Genomic DNA, 16,324 nt, shown 5'->3' with positions numbered 1-16,324 from the left:
TTACATTTTTTTTAACTCGGAAAAAAAGAAAAGAAAAGAAAATTAAAATAAAGTATTTGCCTCTTCTATTTTTCTCTGTTTGCGCTCGCTCGTTCGCGCCTTCGTTTACTGTATGGTTAGGGTTTGGCGCTGAGTGAGTGCAGCGATCACCAGCGGATTTGGCGAACAATATCTTCTATTGAATTCTTCCGTATCTCTCAGCGTCGATTTCCCGCTTCCTGTTCTCATAATATTCTTTAATCTTTTCAACGTAGTTGAGGAATTCAACTGGGATAATTGGGCTGCTTGCCGGAAGGCTTGCGGATTCTGTCTGTTGTGTACTGTCAATTTTTAGGTAAACTCGACGAATTGCGCCTGTCTGGTAAGTTTCATCGAATTTCTTCCGGTTCGAGTTCGACCTTTATGATTGCTTTGATTCTGTTCTGCAAGCTCAAAATTCGAATTGACAAGAAATGTTATTGTTTGCGTACTTTGAATTTTTTTTTGGGTTCTTATTTCATTATAGATTTTTCCATGTTGCAGTTACTGAACTCCCATTTCGCACTTGATATGCATCTAGTTGGTATACTTTGGAAATGGCAAATCGAAGTTTAGTGTGGAACGTTGCGAAGAAATGTTTCACACTTGGAATTATTGGCGTTACGATTTCGGATCGTTATGCGAGTGTTGTCCCTATCCGGGGTGCTTCAATGTCTCCCACTTTTAATCCTAGAGCCACTTCTCTGGCAGGACCAGTTAGTGGTAATTTTCTAAAGGTTGCATATTTGTTTTAGCGAGGACTTGATACCATCTGATGCTTGGGTTTGGTTTCAGATGACTACGTGCTGGTTGAGAAGTTTTGCCTTGATAAGTTTCAATTTTCTCCCGGTGACGTGATTGTTTACCGGTAAGTTTCCCTCCTGCGCCTAATTTCGTTATCTGCATTGTCTTGTTCTGGACACTTATATTGTGTTTTGTGGTATTGGCTTGATTTAGTTCCTCTTTTATTGGATGGTGAAGGCTGCTCTAGATTAAGAAAGAAAATGGCCTATGTAAACCCACATTATCCTTTCCATCGTTCTCTCTCAAATTATATAGTAGTATGATCCAGTGCATTGTATGTAGATAGTCTTGCTCGATTGGGATTGCTCAGGGTTTGAATCTTAATGAGTTGAGGCTAGATAATTTAAGATTTGGATTGGCTCTTCTTGGTTGACTTTTGAACATTATTAGTTTGTAGGCCCATTTGATTAATCATCGCTGAGAGATCACATTTGGACTCCAATTTAATAACTTCCAAGAATAAAGACAGAGAACTCAAAAGTAAGAAAAACTCAATTCCATTACTTGCAATTTGCATAGAACGAAATGATTACTCTTTGCATTTGCGTATTCAATATGGGGGTCAAGTTTTGTGGCCTCTTTGTAGTCCTTTGGGGCAATTGGATCAAGAGGAATAAGACCTTTTAGGGATCGTGAGAGACCTTGGGAGGAGGTGTGGTCACTCTATTTGGACATCGTTTTCCAAGTATTTTTGTACTTATCTGCTAGATCTAATTATTATGAACTGGAGATCTTTTTTTTTCTTTGTTTTTGTATAGCTAGGTGGTTGCCTTCTCTTAGTGTGCAGTATTTTTGTGTGTCCTTTTGTATTCTTTCATTTTGTCTCAATAAAAGCTTGTTTCCTCATGAACAAAAATGGTCATTTTTTGTGAAAGAAATAGTACGAATTATATTTACGTCGTCATATTTGAATTAATCGAAGGTAATGGATAGCATAGTGATCCATCTCGCTCCTGAATTGTAATAGTCTTGATGATGTAATTGGTAAATGTATGTGATTGAAAGCATGCCAAGAGTGTAAGATAGATAAAAAGCCTTCATTGTTTCCTGCGCTGTTTAGAGATTGTAACCTCCAAGTCCTCTTCTTCCCAAATTTACCGCACCCCAAATTTTGACAGTATTACAACGTAACTGTGGTAATTTCCCAAATATTGAGCACCTGATAAAGAAATACTAAGCTCCAACTCAAGAACTAACAGTTAACTTCAAATTACCTGAATATAAAGAACTCTTTCAAGCTTATCCAACTTTAACAAAATTTCTAAGAACAAGCCAACTTCCAAACAATGATACAACTCAAATGCCAGTCCCAAAATGAATCATCAACACTGAACAGTAACTCAAACCATAAATGAACTAACCAACTCGTACTAATGTAAGTTCCCAACTAAAACCAACTATTAAGAAGATAGAATAACTAGCTAATGGTCTCAAAATTTGGTGGTGAGTTCATCATAATGCATACTCAGTAAGTGGCTCACGCATGAGGAGTCATCAAACAACATACAACCTAGAAAACAAACATAATGCTTCTCTCATACAACTAAACATGCTCTTTGCACATAAAACAAGTAAAACATTCAACATGCTCAACACTTGCATCAATACATCATGTCATGTGCACTCAATCCTCACGCAAGGTCAACCAGCTCATTTGACTCCACTGAGTCACTCAACACTAATATTTAGCTCTCACAAAGCTACATGAGACTGACTCTTTCGAGTTATGTCAATGGTCTACCACCCTGACCATTTTTACCTGAGGCACAATGGTATTTACCCAACTTTTCTTCATCACACACAAGGTCCTCTGACATCGTACAATCTCACTAAAATGCATTATCCTACACAACCATCATGCCTTTTCAGACAATATCAGCATTTCAGCATGCTCATCACAACATAGTCAACAAACAACAGGCTCAAAAATTATCAAAGGTCACATTTCATTAACTTAAGTCACATATCCACCACAAACACAATATGTTCAACATCTCAAAAACACCACATAACCTATCACAACACGATATTTCAGCATGCTTAAACACTCAAGGAGACATAATAATTCAAAGAGACATGCTTCACATGATGTAGTTAGAAAAGTTGGTAGGCACACACCAAACAACTCCACAAGTGGAAACTACTAACTTAAAGTGCTCCTAATATAATCCAGTAGATTCCTACGCAACAAGTACAAGGCTTAGTGGTCAGAAATTAGTTTGACGACCTTAATTGAAATTGAAAGAGTATTTAGGAGAGGCGTCCTTACCCAAAATCACTCTTAAACTGAGTTCGAACAATCCTGAACTGAACTGAATCCTGAAACAAAATGTATTCACTGGTGTGGGTTTGTGGCTAAGGTGTCGTTGAGGATAAAATTTACTCTCAGAGACTTGAACAATTTGATTAAAATTTCCTTCCCTAAATCGTTGACCTATTGCAGATCCCCTAGTAATTACAAGGAGAAACATGTGAAAAGAGTTATTGCCTTACCAGGAGATTGGGTTGGAACTCGTCAAACATATGACGTTGTAAAGGTTCCAGAAGGACACTGTTGGGTTGAAGGTGATAATTCAGATTGCAGCATGGACTCGAGATCTTTTGGCCCGGTAAGATACCATCTTCTATAGTTAACATTCTGTTTCTTTTGGGTCGTGCTATTAGTTTTGAGATGCAACCAGAGTTTATGTGGATTGGTAGCCTCGATGGATCTTTAATTCTTCATGTAACAATTGTTGGGAATTGAAAAAACACAGGTGAAAGTATCATACGAAAGAGCATTAAGAAAATATAGATAATTAATTTACTGTTTCCAGAGAAATACTTTACTGCAAGTATCTGAGATTTGAGTTCAACTCCCTTTTTACTGCTTTTGAGACATGTCTAGCCCAGCCTGACTGAACTAAGCCTTTTGCTGGCAGATACCAATGGGTTTGATTCAAGGTAGGGTGTCACATATTGTATGGCCACCTCAAAGAATTGGTGCCGTTGAGAGAATATACCCTCAGGGGAGAGTCAAGTCCTACTGATAATACCAAAATTGAAGGTAGAGAACAGTTTTCCATGATCGAATACTCCTATTTGTGGTCTTTTACATTAGGTAGAAATTTTTTAGACCTGGAGACCTTTTCTGCGGTGATTTCTATCTATCACTTTCGGTTATGTTATTTTTTCTTCATAACATACATTATTTTCATTCTTGGGGTATTTTCAATGTAATACCCGTATCCGGAGGAACCTGTATTTCAGTAACGATTGAACTTAACCTCACGTATGCACGAATCCCGTCGCTTAAGTTTCCTGGTAAAATCAAATGGAAAAATCTTACTAGTGCCCTATCAACTGGAATTTTGGGAGGAGAATCGTAAAAGATAGACAACCAGTAATTATCAAAAACCTTTGCAGAGTAAATTCATATTGCAGCTTCTCGTTCAACTTTGATTTCTAGGACTTGGGAGGTTTGGTTGGTTCAAGCTGATGGAGGAACCAAGTGTGTTTTTCTTAGTTTATTATTATTTTTTTAATTTTTTAATTTTTATTTTTGTTTATTAGCTTTTCCTCTATACATTTTATAAATATAATCGGGAATTATTATTATTATTATTTATCTATTTTTAATCGAAATCGACTTCAAGATTAAATTTGAAAGTTTTTTTTTCCGAATATTTAATAATTTTTTTTCCGAATAAGAGGACATATTTAATAATAAAATAGAAAAACGCCTTTTTTTTATTAAATAAAAGTATTTTATGGGATATATATATATATATATATATATATATATATATATATAAACAGAACAAAGAAAAAAAAAATAGTAGTATTTCCTTGTTTTTATTTAAAATTAATTGGATAATGACGTCATCCGAATTTTTTGGACGTCATGGAAACGGTTGAATTACGTAAGATTTGAAGGGTTTAGGGCATTGATGACCACCTTATGTATTTCTTCATCTGACAAAAAGAAAAAAAAAAATTGATAATTTGGGCAGGACTATTCAAAGGACACATAAATTAGGAAGTTTAATGGTGCTGCTGCCTGCTGCTACTTCAGGAACCCATTGCGGCCAAAACACAATCATTCTGTCTCTCAAGGTTGGGGGAACAAATATCGACTGATCCTTGTGTTTGTGCCTTCTTAAACTTGAGATAGGAGCTTCTTATTTTCTGCAATTCGTCAACAACCATATTCATGGACGTTCTTTCTCGAGGCACAGTTGAAGAGCATGATAACCCAATTCTCATTATTGAAACTACACATTCCTCCATCCATCTTGGTACAGTTTCTCTACCATGATTATCTTCACCCATCATTATTGCTATTTCTTGTATTCTGTCTTCCTTCTCTTCTTCTTGACAACGTCTTTCTTCATATAGCAAATAAGGGTCAATTATGGCCAACGCTCCATGAGACAATGCCATTGAAGTGAACATGTGAATATCTACGCCACTGTGAAACGTGCTGTCTGTGGGTCTTTTTCCAATGATCATCTCCAATAGTAGTATTCCGTAGCTGAAAATATCTCCTTCACTGGAAACTCTACCCCCAGTGGCATACTCTGCAAGCAATTCCTCATCCATTATTATACGTATAGAAAATCAAGATCTAAAGGAGTTTGGATGGAAGAAAAATACCTGGAGGGATATACCCGATCGACCCCTTAAGCGCATGTGACATGGTTTGGCTGAAAGATGATTGATCATTTGAGCCTTCCAACATGAATCTTGCTAAACCAAAGTCCCCTACATGGGCTACCATATCATCGTCCAGCAATACATTGCTAGGCTTTAGATCACAGTGAACAATAGGTGTTTCGCAATGATTGTGAAGATAATCTAATGCACAAGCAATATCAATGGCAATATTCAGTCTCTGGATAAGACTCAGCCTTCTTTGATTCTCCCCTTGATTTGTAGGGTGAAGCCAATGATCCAGGTTACCGTTCGACATGAAATCGAAAACTAGAGCTTTAAACTCATTGCCTTGTCCATCGATGCTCGAGACAGAAGCTATGATCTTTAGTAGATTTCGATGTCGTATATTTGCGAGAGTTTTGCATTCATCAACAAAACTTTTGGAAGCACCTTCTTGTTGGAGGTTTACAACTTTGATTGCAACAATCAATCCATCATTTGACAGAGAACCTTTATACACAGAACCAAAACTACCTGAACCAATCAAATTGTCTCTAGAGAACCCATTAGTTGATCTACTGAGTTGTAAGTAAGAAACTTGCAATACAAAATCCTTGGAGTTGGAAGATGAATTCAAAGCATTCTTCCTCGACTTCTTAAGCATTAAACACACAAGAAGGATGCTCAAAATAATAATGGCAGATGCGACTGTAGATATTGTACAGGCTAACACTTTTTTTGTCAGAAATTTGTTGGATGAATGTGTTGGGTTAGGCATGCATGGAGGTAAATGCAAGTGTTGCAAACCACCACATAGGTCATTATAGGATAGATTGAGATACTTGAGTGAGAGAAACTGGTCAAGAAATTGGGGAATTGGCCCAGACAAGTTGTTGCTTGAAAGATCAAGTGCTTCTAGACCTTTCAAAGCTTCCAAAGATTGAGGAATTGTTCCCTCAAATAGGTTATGATCCAAAAACAAATGAATCAGGCCAATACATTTACCAAGGTCTTCGGGAATATTTCCTGATAACATGTTCTCTGACAGATCCAACTCAGATAAACTAATTAATTCTCCCACTTGAGCTGGTAATGGACCAGTAAGTGAGTTCTGAGCCAAGGCCAAAAAGAGTGAAAGGGAAGGGAGACTGAGAACTTCCTCGGGTATGGTACCACTTAGCTTATTATTAGATAGGTCAAGAGCTTGAAGTCTTTTGCATCGTCCTAAGCTTGGTGGTATACTTCCATCAAGTTCGTTATCATTCAAACGAAGCTCGATGATCAAGGACAAGTTACCAATGGATGATGGAATTGGCCCACTTAGTTTGTTACCTTGCAAATACAATTTGGCCAAGTTTTGAAGCTTACCAACATTGAGAGGGACACTACCATTCAAGTAGTTATTTTCCACAGTGAAAACCTGCAAGTTAATCAAGTTTTCAATCCCTACTGGAAGGCCTCCACTTAACATATTTTCACCTAAGGTTAGGCTTGTGAATTGGTCTGACAAGTTGGTAATAGATGGAGGCAATACTCCACCAAAATGATTCCCAGCAGCACCCAGTATGCTTAGACTGGTACAATTAGTCAAGGAACTGATAAAACTTAAGTCACCAACTTTCCCAGTTCCAAGTCTATTGTCATCAAAATTTAGTAACACCAAGTCGTTTAAGTTCCCCAAGTCCTCAGGTATTTTACCAGTGAAATTATTCTCAGAAAGATCTATTTCTTGAAGACTTGAGGCATTCGCAAAAAACGCGGGAATAGGCCCGTTGAAATTGTTGATAGCACCATAAAAGATCTGAAGATTGGGAAGAGAAAATCCGTTATTTGGTGGTACTAGGACTTGCAATCGATTCTGAGTAACAGAAAAATAATTCAAAGAAGTTATATTATAGATTGAAAGCGGCACTGACCCTGTGAAGTAGTTTCCATAAACTGAGAAGAATTTCAATCTATGCAGACGTCCAACTCCATTGGGAATGTCTCCTCGAAAGTTGTTCTTTGCGAATGACAAACGAAGCATTGAAGAAAAATTACCTATCCAAGGTGGGATAGTTCCAGTCAAATTGTTGACACCAAACCCGAGAAGCTCCAACTTGGTTAACGTGAAGAATTGGGATGGAATTTGACCTTCAAGCCTATTGGCACCAATTGTCAGAACAACCAGCTCAGTGCAATGACTTATATTCACTGGAATCTCACCACTGAAGTTATTAAAAGACAAATTGAGATGACGCAATCGTAGCAGTCGACCAAACTCTTGGGGAATTTGGCCATGCAAGTTGTTGTCTCCCAATCTGATTTCAGTGAGATAAGTAAGATTACCCAGAGAAGGTGGTATCGAACCACTCAGCTTTCGAGCTTCCAAGCTCAAACCCACTACTCTTCTGATGCTTTGATCGCAAGAAACGCCAACCCAATCGCAAAAATGCATGGAATCGTTCCAAGCACTCATGATTCCAAGTGGGTCGTTGAATACTTTACTTTTGAAGTCAAGTAGAGCCAAGCGATCCGATTCATTTCCAGAGGTTGGTGTGTATTTTGCCAAACCTGATATCATAGACATCTGAAAGATATTATACAAAAATATACACAGAATCCGCTTCACATTGCTGCGAGTGTTCCCCATCCTGATTTCTGATAACAAGAAAGAAAAAAGAAAACAGTGAATTTATCAGTTTACTTGCAAGGATAAGCTTACATGGAATTTATAGGCAATGGCATCTTTGAGTGGTTGGTGGCTCTGAATTTTGTTGAGACGACTCCATTATCTTAGCTTTGGATCCCACTGGGCAGAAGACTAGTAATAGTAATTCTTCTCAAATATCTTAGGCTTCAGCTCAGGAGATGAATAGTAGTAAAATGAGATCAAGTTAGAAACATATATATTTTTTAATTTAAAAAATATTCATGTTCTACCGTTACTCGACGAGTTCTCTATCTAAATACTTCTGTACAACACAGATAGATAAAGTAGTTTAAAATTAAAATTCATTTGAGTTTACCATTATTATTATCGTAGAAATTATTTATTTGATTCTAAAAATATCACGAAGTCAAGGTCAATGTCATGGTAGAATAAAGCTACAACAATCAAAATGCATTTATGAAAGAAAGCAAAGCATGAAGTCAAGCCAACGGTTTAAAGTCTATGGGGCAATAAACATGGCGTGTGGAAGGGGAGGCAAAAAAGAGAGGGACGGGGCTAAAGGTTTGAACCCAAAATTTGGTTCAAATAGATTAAAATTGTTTGGACTATTTCATGAGTGACTTAATTATACTATATATAAAATTGTATTTTAAATCTCGATAAACATGTACAAGTTTAGAAAAATTAAGGAAATTGATTAAAAGGATGTGGATTTGATGTGAGTATAAAGATTTGGCCAGAAGTGAAGAATCTGTTGTTTCTAAAGCTTCCTCTGTTTTTGGTGAACTTTTCTTACCGTTTAATTTCTATTCGGATCTTAGCTTTGGGTTCTTTACCAATGGAGGTGGAGATTTCTCCATTTTGTTATATCGTCGCCCGAGGTTGCCTGAATCTGGTGAACTGAAGAAGGGCTTTTAGTTTGATTTCCAATTATAACTTAATTGAGAGTTATTGACCTACCCATGGTTAATGATCATGGAAACTATAGCAATTACAAAATAATTTTCTGTTTGGAAATAAAACAGGATAATTACGAAATAATTAAGAAGACAACACCAACATGAGGAGTCGGAGCCAGATATTTACTTATACTTTTCCTAGCATTTTTTTTCTATCTTGTTTTTTTGTTCGTCTAAATTGAGTGAGTTGTGCAGCAGTAACATATAGCTTCAAAACCTTTTTAATTCAATTCCAACCACCCATAATTTTATTACTAAATTATTTCCCATATATCGTAAGCTTTACAAAATAAAAAGTATTTTTAATGAAAACAATATGATAAATGTATTCAATTAATATAAACACAATAAATATGTTTTGAAGAATTCTTTTTTTCTTATTAAATCTTCTCAACTACTATTTCGTAAATGAAACTAATTATAGAACCTATATAAATAGTCTTATGTTTTTCTATTTGAATCTGAATAATATTTCGTCCTACCTCATCACTTGAACAAGCTGCATTTTTGTAAATTAAACTGTGTACCTTATTTTGGTTCCTCTGAGATATATGAGCACCAAACATGTCAGCATGTATGTTTCCACAATGATAAGCCATACCTGCAGAAAAACAACATGGAAAACAGATAAGGGAGGAAGCACCTTGATGAATTCTAATTCAAATAACCAAGTAAACGAACCTGCAAGTTATATGCTTCGAAGTTAATCCTCAATGTTGCACAAAACTTACAAAATTTGGTCAAGAACATAAGCTGATATATAGTTATCATCCCTTCTGGTTTAATTCCTGTTGCCATCATTTCTTAATTCAACGTTCTTTGCCTTCATTTTGCCCGCATCAGATATTATAATCCACTAAACTTTTTGTTTGGGATATGGAGCCTCATAAATAGTAAAAAATATGCCAGAGATATGGCTTAATGCATAATAAAAGATATGGTAGATATTTGTAAAGATGGACAGAAATATATACGGGAGATATTTCGTAAAGACTTAGTAGAGATTTTGACAGAGATATAGATTATATTTGGTAAACAAAAACCATATATATACACCTTGTATATAGCTAAAGTCATCAATAAAATCTTTACTAATATTTCTGCTTAAATTTTCTCCATTTTCTATTCTTTGGGCTCATCTTGATGAATGGTTGTGCAATCCTAAACTTTTCCCCTCCTTTTTCACCCTTGAAGAGGTAATTACAGAAATTTTCTGCAGCAGGTCAACCCAAACTGTAATAGCTGAGTTATTTCATGAAGTGACAATCTTCCCTCCACAGAGAGAAGATTGAGACTTCAACGCTTTCATCCTCTCGACCGTTGGATCAATATAACTAAAACGCCACCTTTGTGATAAGCATTCGTCATTATACTTAAAAATTTAGATTTGACCTTTTCAATTCTATTTCCTTCAGTTGACTTCACGATAATCTGATCAACCTCATCCAGCAGACCAAGCAAGCAACCTGAATAAATTAATTTTGCTTGGAGTTATGTCTTCCTCCATTGGTGTAATCGCCAAAAAAGATGTCCTAATCATGAGTTTTTTCAAATAGCCTCATTAAGCATATCCCAAACTTCACATCTTGTGGGAAGAACCTCCAGAAAGAAATGTCTGAAAGGTGTACTGTATCACCCATATTGCCAACCATCTTGCTTGCTGCCATCATCATCTTTCTATGTGGAGATGGCATAATCTACAAAGCTTCGATTCGAACAGTATCCATAAATGAGAACAAAAATTCAAACTCAACAATTACGTGTGTAACACAAGAGCCACTGAAGTCCTCGCCAGAAAACAGAGAAGAAGATGATGATAGTGGAACTTTTGATTCCTTGATAGTTCCATTCAATCTTTCAGGAAAAAAGGCAAGAATTGATTGGTTTAGGAAACACCTTCCCGACTTTCGAATTTTGCAGTCAAACAATTTCACGCAGCAGTTCCATAATCGACTTCAGGAGTTTCTCAGCCATGATTGTGAGACACAATTCTTCATGACATGGATATCTCCAACAAGGACTTTCAGAAGAAGAGAACTACTGGCAGCAGAAAGCATTTTCAAGTCTCACCCCCGTGGATGCTTAACTATTCTATCAAGAACGCTGGATTCAGAAAGAGGCTACAAGATTCTTCAACCTCTACTTGATCATGGGTTTAAAATTCTGGCAATCACACCGGACTTGCCTTCTCTATTCAAAAACACCCCTGTTGAGACTTGGTTTGATGAGATGAAGAGAGGAAAAAAAGACCCAGGTCAGATTCCATTAGCTCAGAATCTATCTAACCTGATGAGACTTGCAGTCCTATACAAGTACGGAGGTGTTTACATAGATACGGATTTTATTGTCTTGAAGTCTTTCATGGGCTTGAAGAACTGTATTGGCGCTCAAAGTATTGATCCGGTATCTAAGAACTGGACTAGACTGAATAATGCTGTTCTTGTTTTTGATAAGAAGCATCCACTTCTAGAGAAATTCATGGAAAATTTTGCATCGAATTTTGATGGGAGCAGATGGGGATATAATGGACCTTTTCTGGTCTCCAGAGTAATAGCAAAGGTAACCGGAGCCGGAGCTAGACCAGGTTTTAACGTCACCATATTGCCTCCTGCAGCATTCTACCCAGTGGACTGGACCAAGATTGGTGAACTTTTTAAGAAGCCAGGAAACCGAGCTTCTGCAAATTGGGCAAAAGCAATGCTAGCTCAGCTAAATGACGAGGCTTATGGAATACACCTATGGAACAAGCAGAGTAAAAGCTATACCATTCAGAAGGGAAGTGTCATAGAAAGATTAGTTTCTGCTCACTGCATCATTTGCAAATACACTTAGAATTAGGGAAAGCTCTACGAGAACAAATGTAAAGATGCATGAAAAACTACAATTTATTTAATACAGTAACACCGAAAATCTTCATCGAGAATAAAGTGAAAGCATTTTCCTCACAAGAATCGTAAAGAGATCATGACTTAATTGTATCTCCTTCATCCAAATTCCCCAAATTAAAGCATTCATTTGCTAGGCGTTTAAGAGTTTGAATCTTCTCCATTGTATTCATTAACTTATTTTCTACAATACCATGATTTGAAACAATCACTCTCTGATTCTTTTTCAACCCAGTCTCTCTCTAAAGTAGTAGGAAAAAAGTAAACGGCACTTTAAAGGACAGTAGGCACCATGTTTGGATAATTATATCAGAAGTCTACAAGAATCAGTCGGAAACTATAGGTTCAATTGAATTAAGTGGTTGGATTATGCGAGCAAATACACCATGAACAAGTAAAATCATATCAAACTAATTCCAAAATTAAAGAGAAATAACGTTAAAAAAACTGCTTAGCTGGAGAATATCGACTCGTCAAAACCAATGTCAATTAACTCGTGGTCATGCTATTTTATCTTTCTTTGGAGGAGACACAGCAACAACGAGTACGAGTACTCCTCGCCCGAAAGCCCCGCCTACGAATTTTTGCATTAGAAAAACAAAAGTCCAAACAGCATGGGCCACGAGAAGAATATTCAACTAGAAAACTCAACTAATTCAGGAAAGCGACACCAAAATAAATAAACAACGAACTTGCGTAAATTTCCACACCAATGATTAAATCGCTTTCCCTCATCGCTACTTCATCCCCTCCACCACAACAAAATGAAACTCAAGTAAGCGAAAACATGAATGAAAAAACGACACACGAAAGGCACAAGTCTATTAATGGATATTACAAACAGAAACACCAGAAGGAATGAAATTCGTAGAAAAGGAGAGATCAGAAATTGAAGGAAAAAGATGAATTCCTTGTGTTTCTGATCAAGAATACGAAGCGCAAACCAGCAATGAGAAAGATAGAGATAACGACAGAAGCAATCGAAAGCGGGAACTGTAGAAGCGGACGCCATTACTGAATCACGAAGCTACATAAAAGAACAGAGATCAAAGAAATGTAAAATTTTGGCGGGCCGATGACCTTTTATATCAATATAATAATATTGAGAAGGCTTTTAAAAATTAAATAAAATATTTCTCTCATTATTCAAGGCCAGCGCGGCCCATTTAGTGGGCCGAATAAAAATAGGCCCATCATATAGTGGGCCAAATAAAAATAGGCCCATCATCTAGTGGGCCAAATCCACAGCTGTATTTCTCCAAATGGGCTTTTGTAAACCTTTTTAAATTATTTAAAAGGAAAAAGACAATATTGTAATGAATTAAATTAAATAAGGTATTTGGAGATCTGAGTCAAAAATTAATCAGCGGGGTCAAAAGGAGCAGTCCAGTCCAGTCCAGTCCAACCCACTCACTTGTTATTCTAATAATAATATTTATTATATAATTTAATCAAATAATTATAATTAATCAATCAAAATTTGAAGATCCGGTGGATTAATTGAACATGTGGGAATGCATGTGCAAGCCACGTGCGAACCATGTGACAATTTGGTAGTTCAATTTCCATTACCAAATGGAATAATAATCAAGCTTACAATATTTATAACTTTCTCCATTTAATTAGAATGAACCAGATAAGATTCTTTAAACAAAGTATTAAGTGAGGTACAAGTATTATGATATAATATACTTAGCTAAATTTGAGCCATTAATTTGACTGGATTGAAAAATCTAACACACTCGAGAGAGGGCGTAGGCAAAAAGCTATCGATTTTCACCCATTGGTATGATACAAAATATGGAGTGAACAAACGAGGACAAGGGCGAGGTTTAGTGATGAGGGGCAGCAGCAACGGTGGCTGCCGATGGCGGAGCCTTGCATTGGTAGCATTTCGCAAAGAGCCCGAAGGTGTCGACTTGCCTGACAAAGTTGGTCATGCTAGCCCATCCTCCGAACCCGAACCCAACCACCAAAACCCACGCCACCACGAACGCGTTCAACGCATACATTCCGACCCAACTCGGGAGGAAGAATGGAGGCTTCTCCGCTGCATTCTGCAAAGGACGAAAACAACAACAAATTTAAATAATATTCCCCAAAGTATATTAGATTAATATTGTTTTTACCATAAGGTACTTATCTTGGTTTATTAACGGTGACAGAGACCAAGTCGTTCCAATAACTATATGAAAAGGACTTATCACCTATTTCAATTATCCGATAACATTTCTGTATCAAACCCATAAATGCTTTTCTACATTTAACATCAAATTTATAAGAATAATCAAATTAAAACATACATTTTGTTCAAACCCATGATATCATAATCCTATGTTTAGCTCAAACACTAAGTAGATATGTTACTTTCAGCTAAATTACACAAAAATGCACCTTAACTATATAGAGAGAAATGGATATGAATCACATGAGCAAACAAAGAAACAACCAAAAGACAAGCAGTGGGGGAAGCAAATGTCAGTACATGCAGTGTGGGGGCAGAGTGAAACAGTGGGATTTTGGTTAAGGGTTGATGAAATGCATTAAATTGAAGAGCTCAGGAATTCACCTGTCGAGCAGAGGCCTTTCTGTAAGTAAGCATATGAGCCAAGGCGGGGATAATATAGACTGTAAAGCTCACCAACAAAGCGCCAACGGCGGAGTTTATAGGCCCAAAGAAAGGGAAAATGATAGCCAAAAACCAAATAGGAATCACTACTGGTAACCTCGCAACAGCCCTTAAACAAATGCTTTTGGTATCATGCATTCCAATTACTTTCTCCCAAACGAAGTACAACGGCGTACAAGCGAAACCAAACGTAATAAACTGCACCCAGATAAACCCATGTCAGAATTTAAACGAATTTGTAAGAATTTCTCTCAGAGGACTTTTCACAAACACCTTCCGTGCAATATGGGGTTTTTACCTGATGGATCAACATGAGGATGACGGCGGCGTCGCGGAAGCCGGATTTGGGGAGGAGGGAGAAGGCGTTGGAGTGGTTGAGAAGCTGGTCGCCGAAGGCCCAGTAGACGGCGGTGGCTGACGGAATCGTTAAAGTGAAAACGTACAGAGTGGCCATCAAATAGATGTACTTGAATTTCTGCGGCTTCCACATGGCGTGCATAACTTCACTGATAACATTAGGGATTTTGGGGTTAAAGTTTTCGTTTTCAGATTTTCACAAGAGATTTTTTGTTCAAAAATTGCTTTAGGACAAACTCCAAGAAGCTTACACAGTGACGGCATGGCCTCCGAATGTGTAAAGAATGTTAGTGGCGCCAGTGAAGTACAGAACCAAACTCTTAGGTCCAGAGTGATGGACATTCTCCACCTAAAATTTGAACCAAAAAAGTTAAGTTCCCTTAAACAAGAAGGTGAAGAACAGAGCGACGGCGGCGGCGGCGGCGGAGGAAGTACCTGGCCGTGGACAAGGGCGGCAATGGCCATATACCAAGCGGTGTAAGTGGTCATTCCAAGCCCCAAAAACGACCAAATCCGGTAGTTATGGAAAGAAGGAATGAAAACAGTTGTAGCACAACAAGCTCCAAAAATGTAAGTCCATGTCCGTTTATCCAAATGGTCGTTGATGTAATAAATATTACTGTTGAAAAACGAACAAAATTCCTCAAAACAAAGCAAACCCAGATGAAATCAACGCTCAAAAATGATAAAAATGGCAAAATTTTGTAACCTTGCACAAGCAATAAGTTGAATGACTGATCCAAACAAGAGGAAAGTGCAGTTAAATGCAAGGCCAATGGCTTTCCAATACGGTCCCAATAAGCCATCAAGAACTTCAAACCACTGAATCACATGATTCTTGAAGCTCACGTTCTCTTTCTCCTTCCTACTTCGATATTCAATGTAAAGAACACTGATTAAATAAGCCGTCCAGCTACCCATTATTCCATAGAACACCTGAAACAGAATCCCAGAAAGCATTCCCAGCTGAGAAAATGAGTACGGAAGAGTTAACAGAACCTGCGCAACCTGCAAAAATTCAACAAAAAAAGTGTAAAAAACATGAAACAATTCGTGGGAAAGCTTTAAAAAATGGGTTTGATTTTGTTTCTTTACTTGATTAGAAGCGCAGCTGAACCAAGCATCCCATGAAGAACCGCCATGCCAGAGGAGGTTCTTGACACCGAACATGGCCTGAGAATCTTTGCTTTCTTCTTTCCCTTCATGCTCTGTTTCGTTCAAGTTGGAAACTATGGCTTCCTCTGCTTGTTTCTGCGGCAACATTGTCTTTGGTTTCTTAAAAAACCCAAAAAACCTGACGAAAAAACAAGACAGTAAGTGAGACATACGGAAGAAACAAAAAAAAAAAAAAAAAAAAAAAAAAAAAAAAAAAAAAAAAAAAAAA

The 16,324-nt window shown here is 37.2% G+C and overlaps 4 protein-coding genes and 1 long non-coding RNA gene across 7 annotated transcripts in view; 2 read left to right on the top strand and 3 right to left on the bottom strand.

Annotated features, from left to right (window-relative positions):
- Window positions 1–81: 81 nt before the first annotated feature.
- Window positions 82–4,127, top strand: LOC111452339 (mitochondrial inner membrane protease subunit 2). 3 transcript variants are annotated; one of them, XM_023093018.1, is made up of 6 exons: window positions 82–361; window positions 523–741; window positions 814–886; window positions 3,266–3,431; window positions 3,744–3,868; window positions 3,909–4,127. In XM_023093018.1, the coding sequence occupies exons 2-5, from the start codon at window positions 576–578 to the stop codon at window positions 3,849–3,851; spliced, it is 513 nt and encodes a 170-aa protein (XP_022948786.1). In that variant the 5' UTR covers window positions 82–361; window positions 523–575; the 3' UTR covers window positions 3,852–3,868; window positions 3,909–4,127. The 3 variants fall into 3 exon arrangements, with proteins under 3 accessions (XP_022948786.1, XP_022948770.1, XP_022948779.1); XM_023093002.1 differs by having other exon boundaries at window positions 3,744–4,123; XM_023093011.1 differs by having other exon boundaries at window positions 506–741; window positions 3,744–4,123.
- A 503-nt stretch (window positions 4,128–4,630) lies between these two features.
- On the bottom strand, window positions 4,631–7,864 carry LOC111452274 (putative receptor-like protein kinase At3g47110). Its single transcript, XM_023092908.1, has 3 exons — window positions 7,786–7,864; window positions 5,458–7,598; window positions 4,631–5,381 (listed from the first exon to the last, which is right to left on the bottom strand). Exons 2-3 carry the CDS (start codon window positions 7,481–7,483, stop codon window positions 4,873–4,875), a joined length of 2,535 nt encoding a protein of 844 aa, XP_022948676.1. The 5' UTR covers window positions 7,484–7,598; window positions 7,786–7,864; the 3' UTR covers window positions 4,631–4,872.
- Window positions 7,865–8,911: 1,047 nt separating this feature from the next.
- On the bottom strand, window positions 8,912–13,023 carry LOC111452354. Its single transcript, XR_002712128.1, has 4 exons — window positions 12,899–13,023; window positions 9,751–9,952; window positions 9,597–9,670; window positions 8,912–9,010 (listed from the first exon to the last, which is right to left on the bottom strand). It is a non-coding gene; the product is annotated as an uncharacterized LOC111452354 (long non-coding RNA).
- Window positions 10,468–12,336, top strand: LOC111452297 (lactosylceramide 4-alpha-galactosyltransferase-like). The gene has a single exon (XM_023092940.1). It carries the CDS (start codon window positions 10,681–10,683, stop codon window positions 11,899–11,901), a length of 1,221 nt encoding a protein of 406 aa, XP_022948708.1. The 5' UTR covers window positions 10,468–10,680; the 3' UTR covers window positions 11,902–12,336.
- A 512-nt stretch (window positions 13,024–13,535) lies between the features above and the next one.
- The window catches only part of LOC111453243 (auxin transporter-like protein 2), a 3,920-nt gene continuing 1,131 nt past the window's right edge, over window positions 13,536–16,324 (bottom strand). The window contains exons 2-8 of the mRNA XM_023094272.1: window positions 16,036–16,234; window positions 15,650–15,948; window positions 15,376–15,559; window positions 15,192–15,289; window positions 14,882–15,089; window positions 14,524–14,781; window positions 13,536–14,011 (exon numbers count right to left, since the gene is read on the bottom strand). Of these exons, the coding sequence (XP_022950040.1) occupies window positions 13,787–14,011; window positions 14,524–14,781; window positions 14,882–15,089; window positions 15,192–15,289; window positions 15,376–15,559; window positions 15,650–15,948; window positions 16,036–16,203 (1,440 nt within the window). The 5' untranslated portion in view covers window positions 16,204–16,234 and the 3' untranslated portion in view covers window positions 13,536–13,786. The remainder of the gene's footprint in view (window positions 14,012–14,523; window positions 14,782–14,881; window positions 15,090–15,191; window positions 15,290–15,375; window positions 15,560–15,649; window positions 15,949–16,035; window positions 16,235–16,324) is intronic.

This window comes from Cucurbita moschata, unplaced genomic scaffold, assembly GCF_002738365.1.
Source record: "Cucurbita moschata cultivar Rifu unplaced genomic scaffold, Cmos_1.0 Cmo_Scf00001, whole genome shotgun sequence".
Classification (NCBI taxonomy): Eukaryota; Viridiplantae; Streptophyta; class Magnoliopsida; order Cucurbitales; family Cucurbitaceae; genus Cucurbita; species Cucurbita moschata.
The sequence above is the reverse complement of the archived record's forward strand: the minus strand, read 5'-3'. Positions and strand labels throughout refer to the sequence as shown.

Coding starts and splice junctions, on each gene's coding strand:
- LOC111452339 (XM_023093018.1), top strand. CDS start 576: ATGGCAAATCGAAGTTTAGTGTGGAACGTTGCGAAGAAATGTTTCACA. Junction 887..3,265: donor GGTGACGTGATTGTTTACCG/GTAAGTTTCCCT, acceptor GACCTATTGCAG/ATCCCCTAGTAATTACAAGG. Junction 3,432..3,743: donor ACTCGAGATCTTTTGGCCCG/GTAAGATACCAT, acceptor TTTTGCTGGCAG/ATACCAATGGGTTTGATTCA.
- LOC111452274 (XM_023092908.1), bottom strand. CDS start 7,483: ATGCTTCGTTTGTCATTCGCAAAGAACAACTTTCGAGGAGACATTCCC. Junction 5,382..5,457: donor GATCGGGTATATCCCTCCAG/GTATTTTTCTTC, acceptor AATTGCTTGCAG/AGTATGCCACTGGGGGTAGA.
- LOC111452297 (XM_023092940.1), top strand. CDS start 10,681: ATGTCTGAAAGGTGTACTGTATCACCCATATTGCCAACCATCTTGCTT.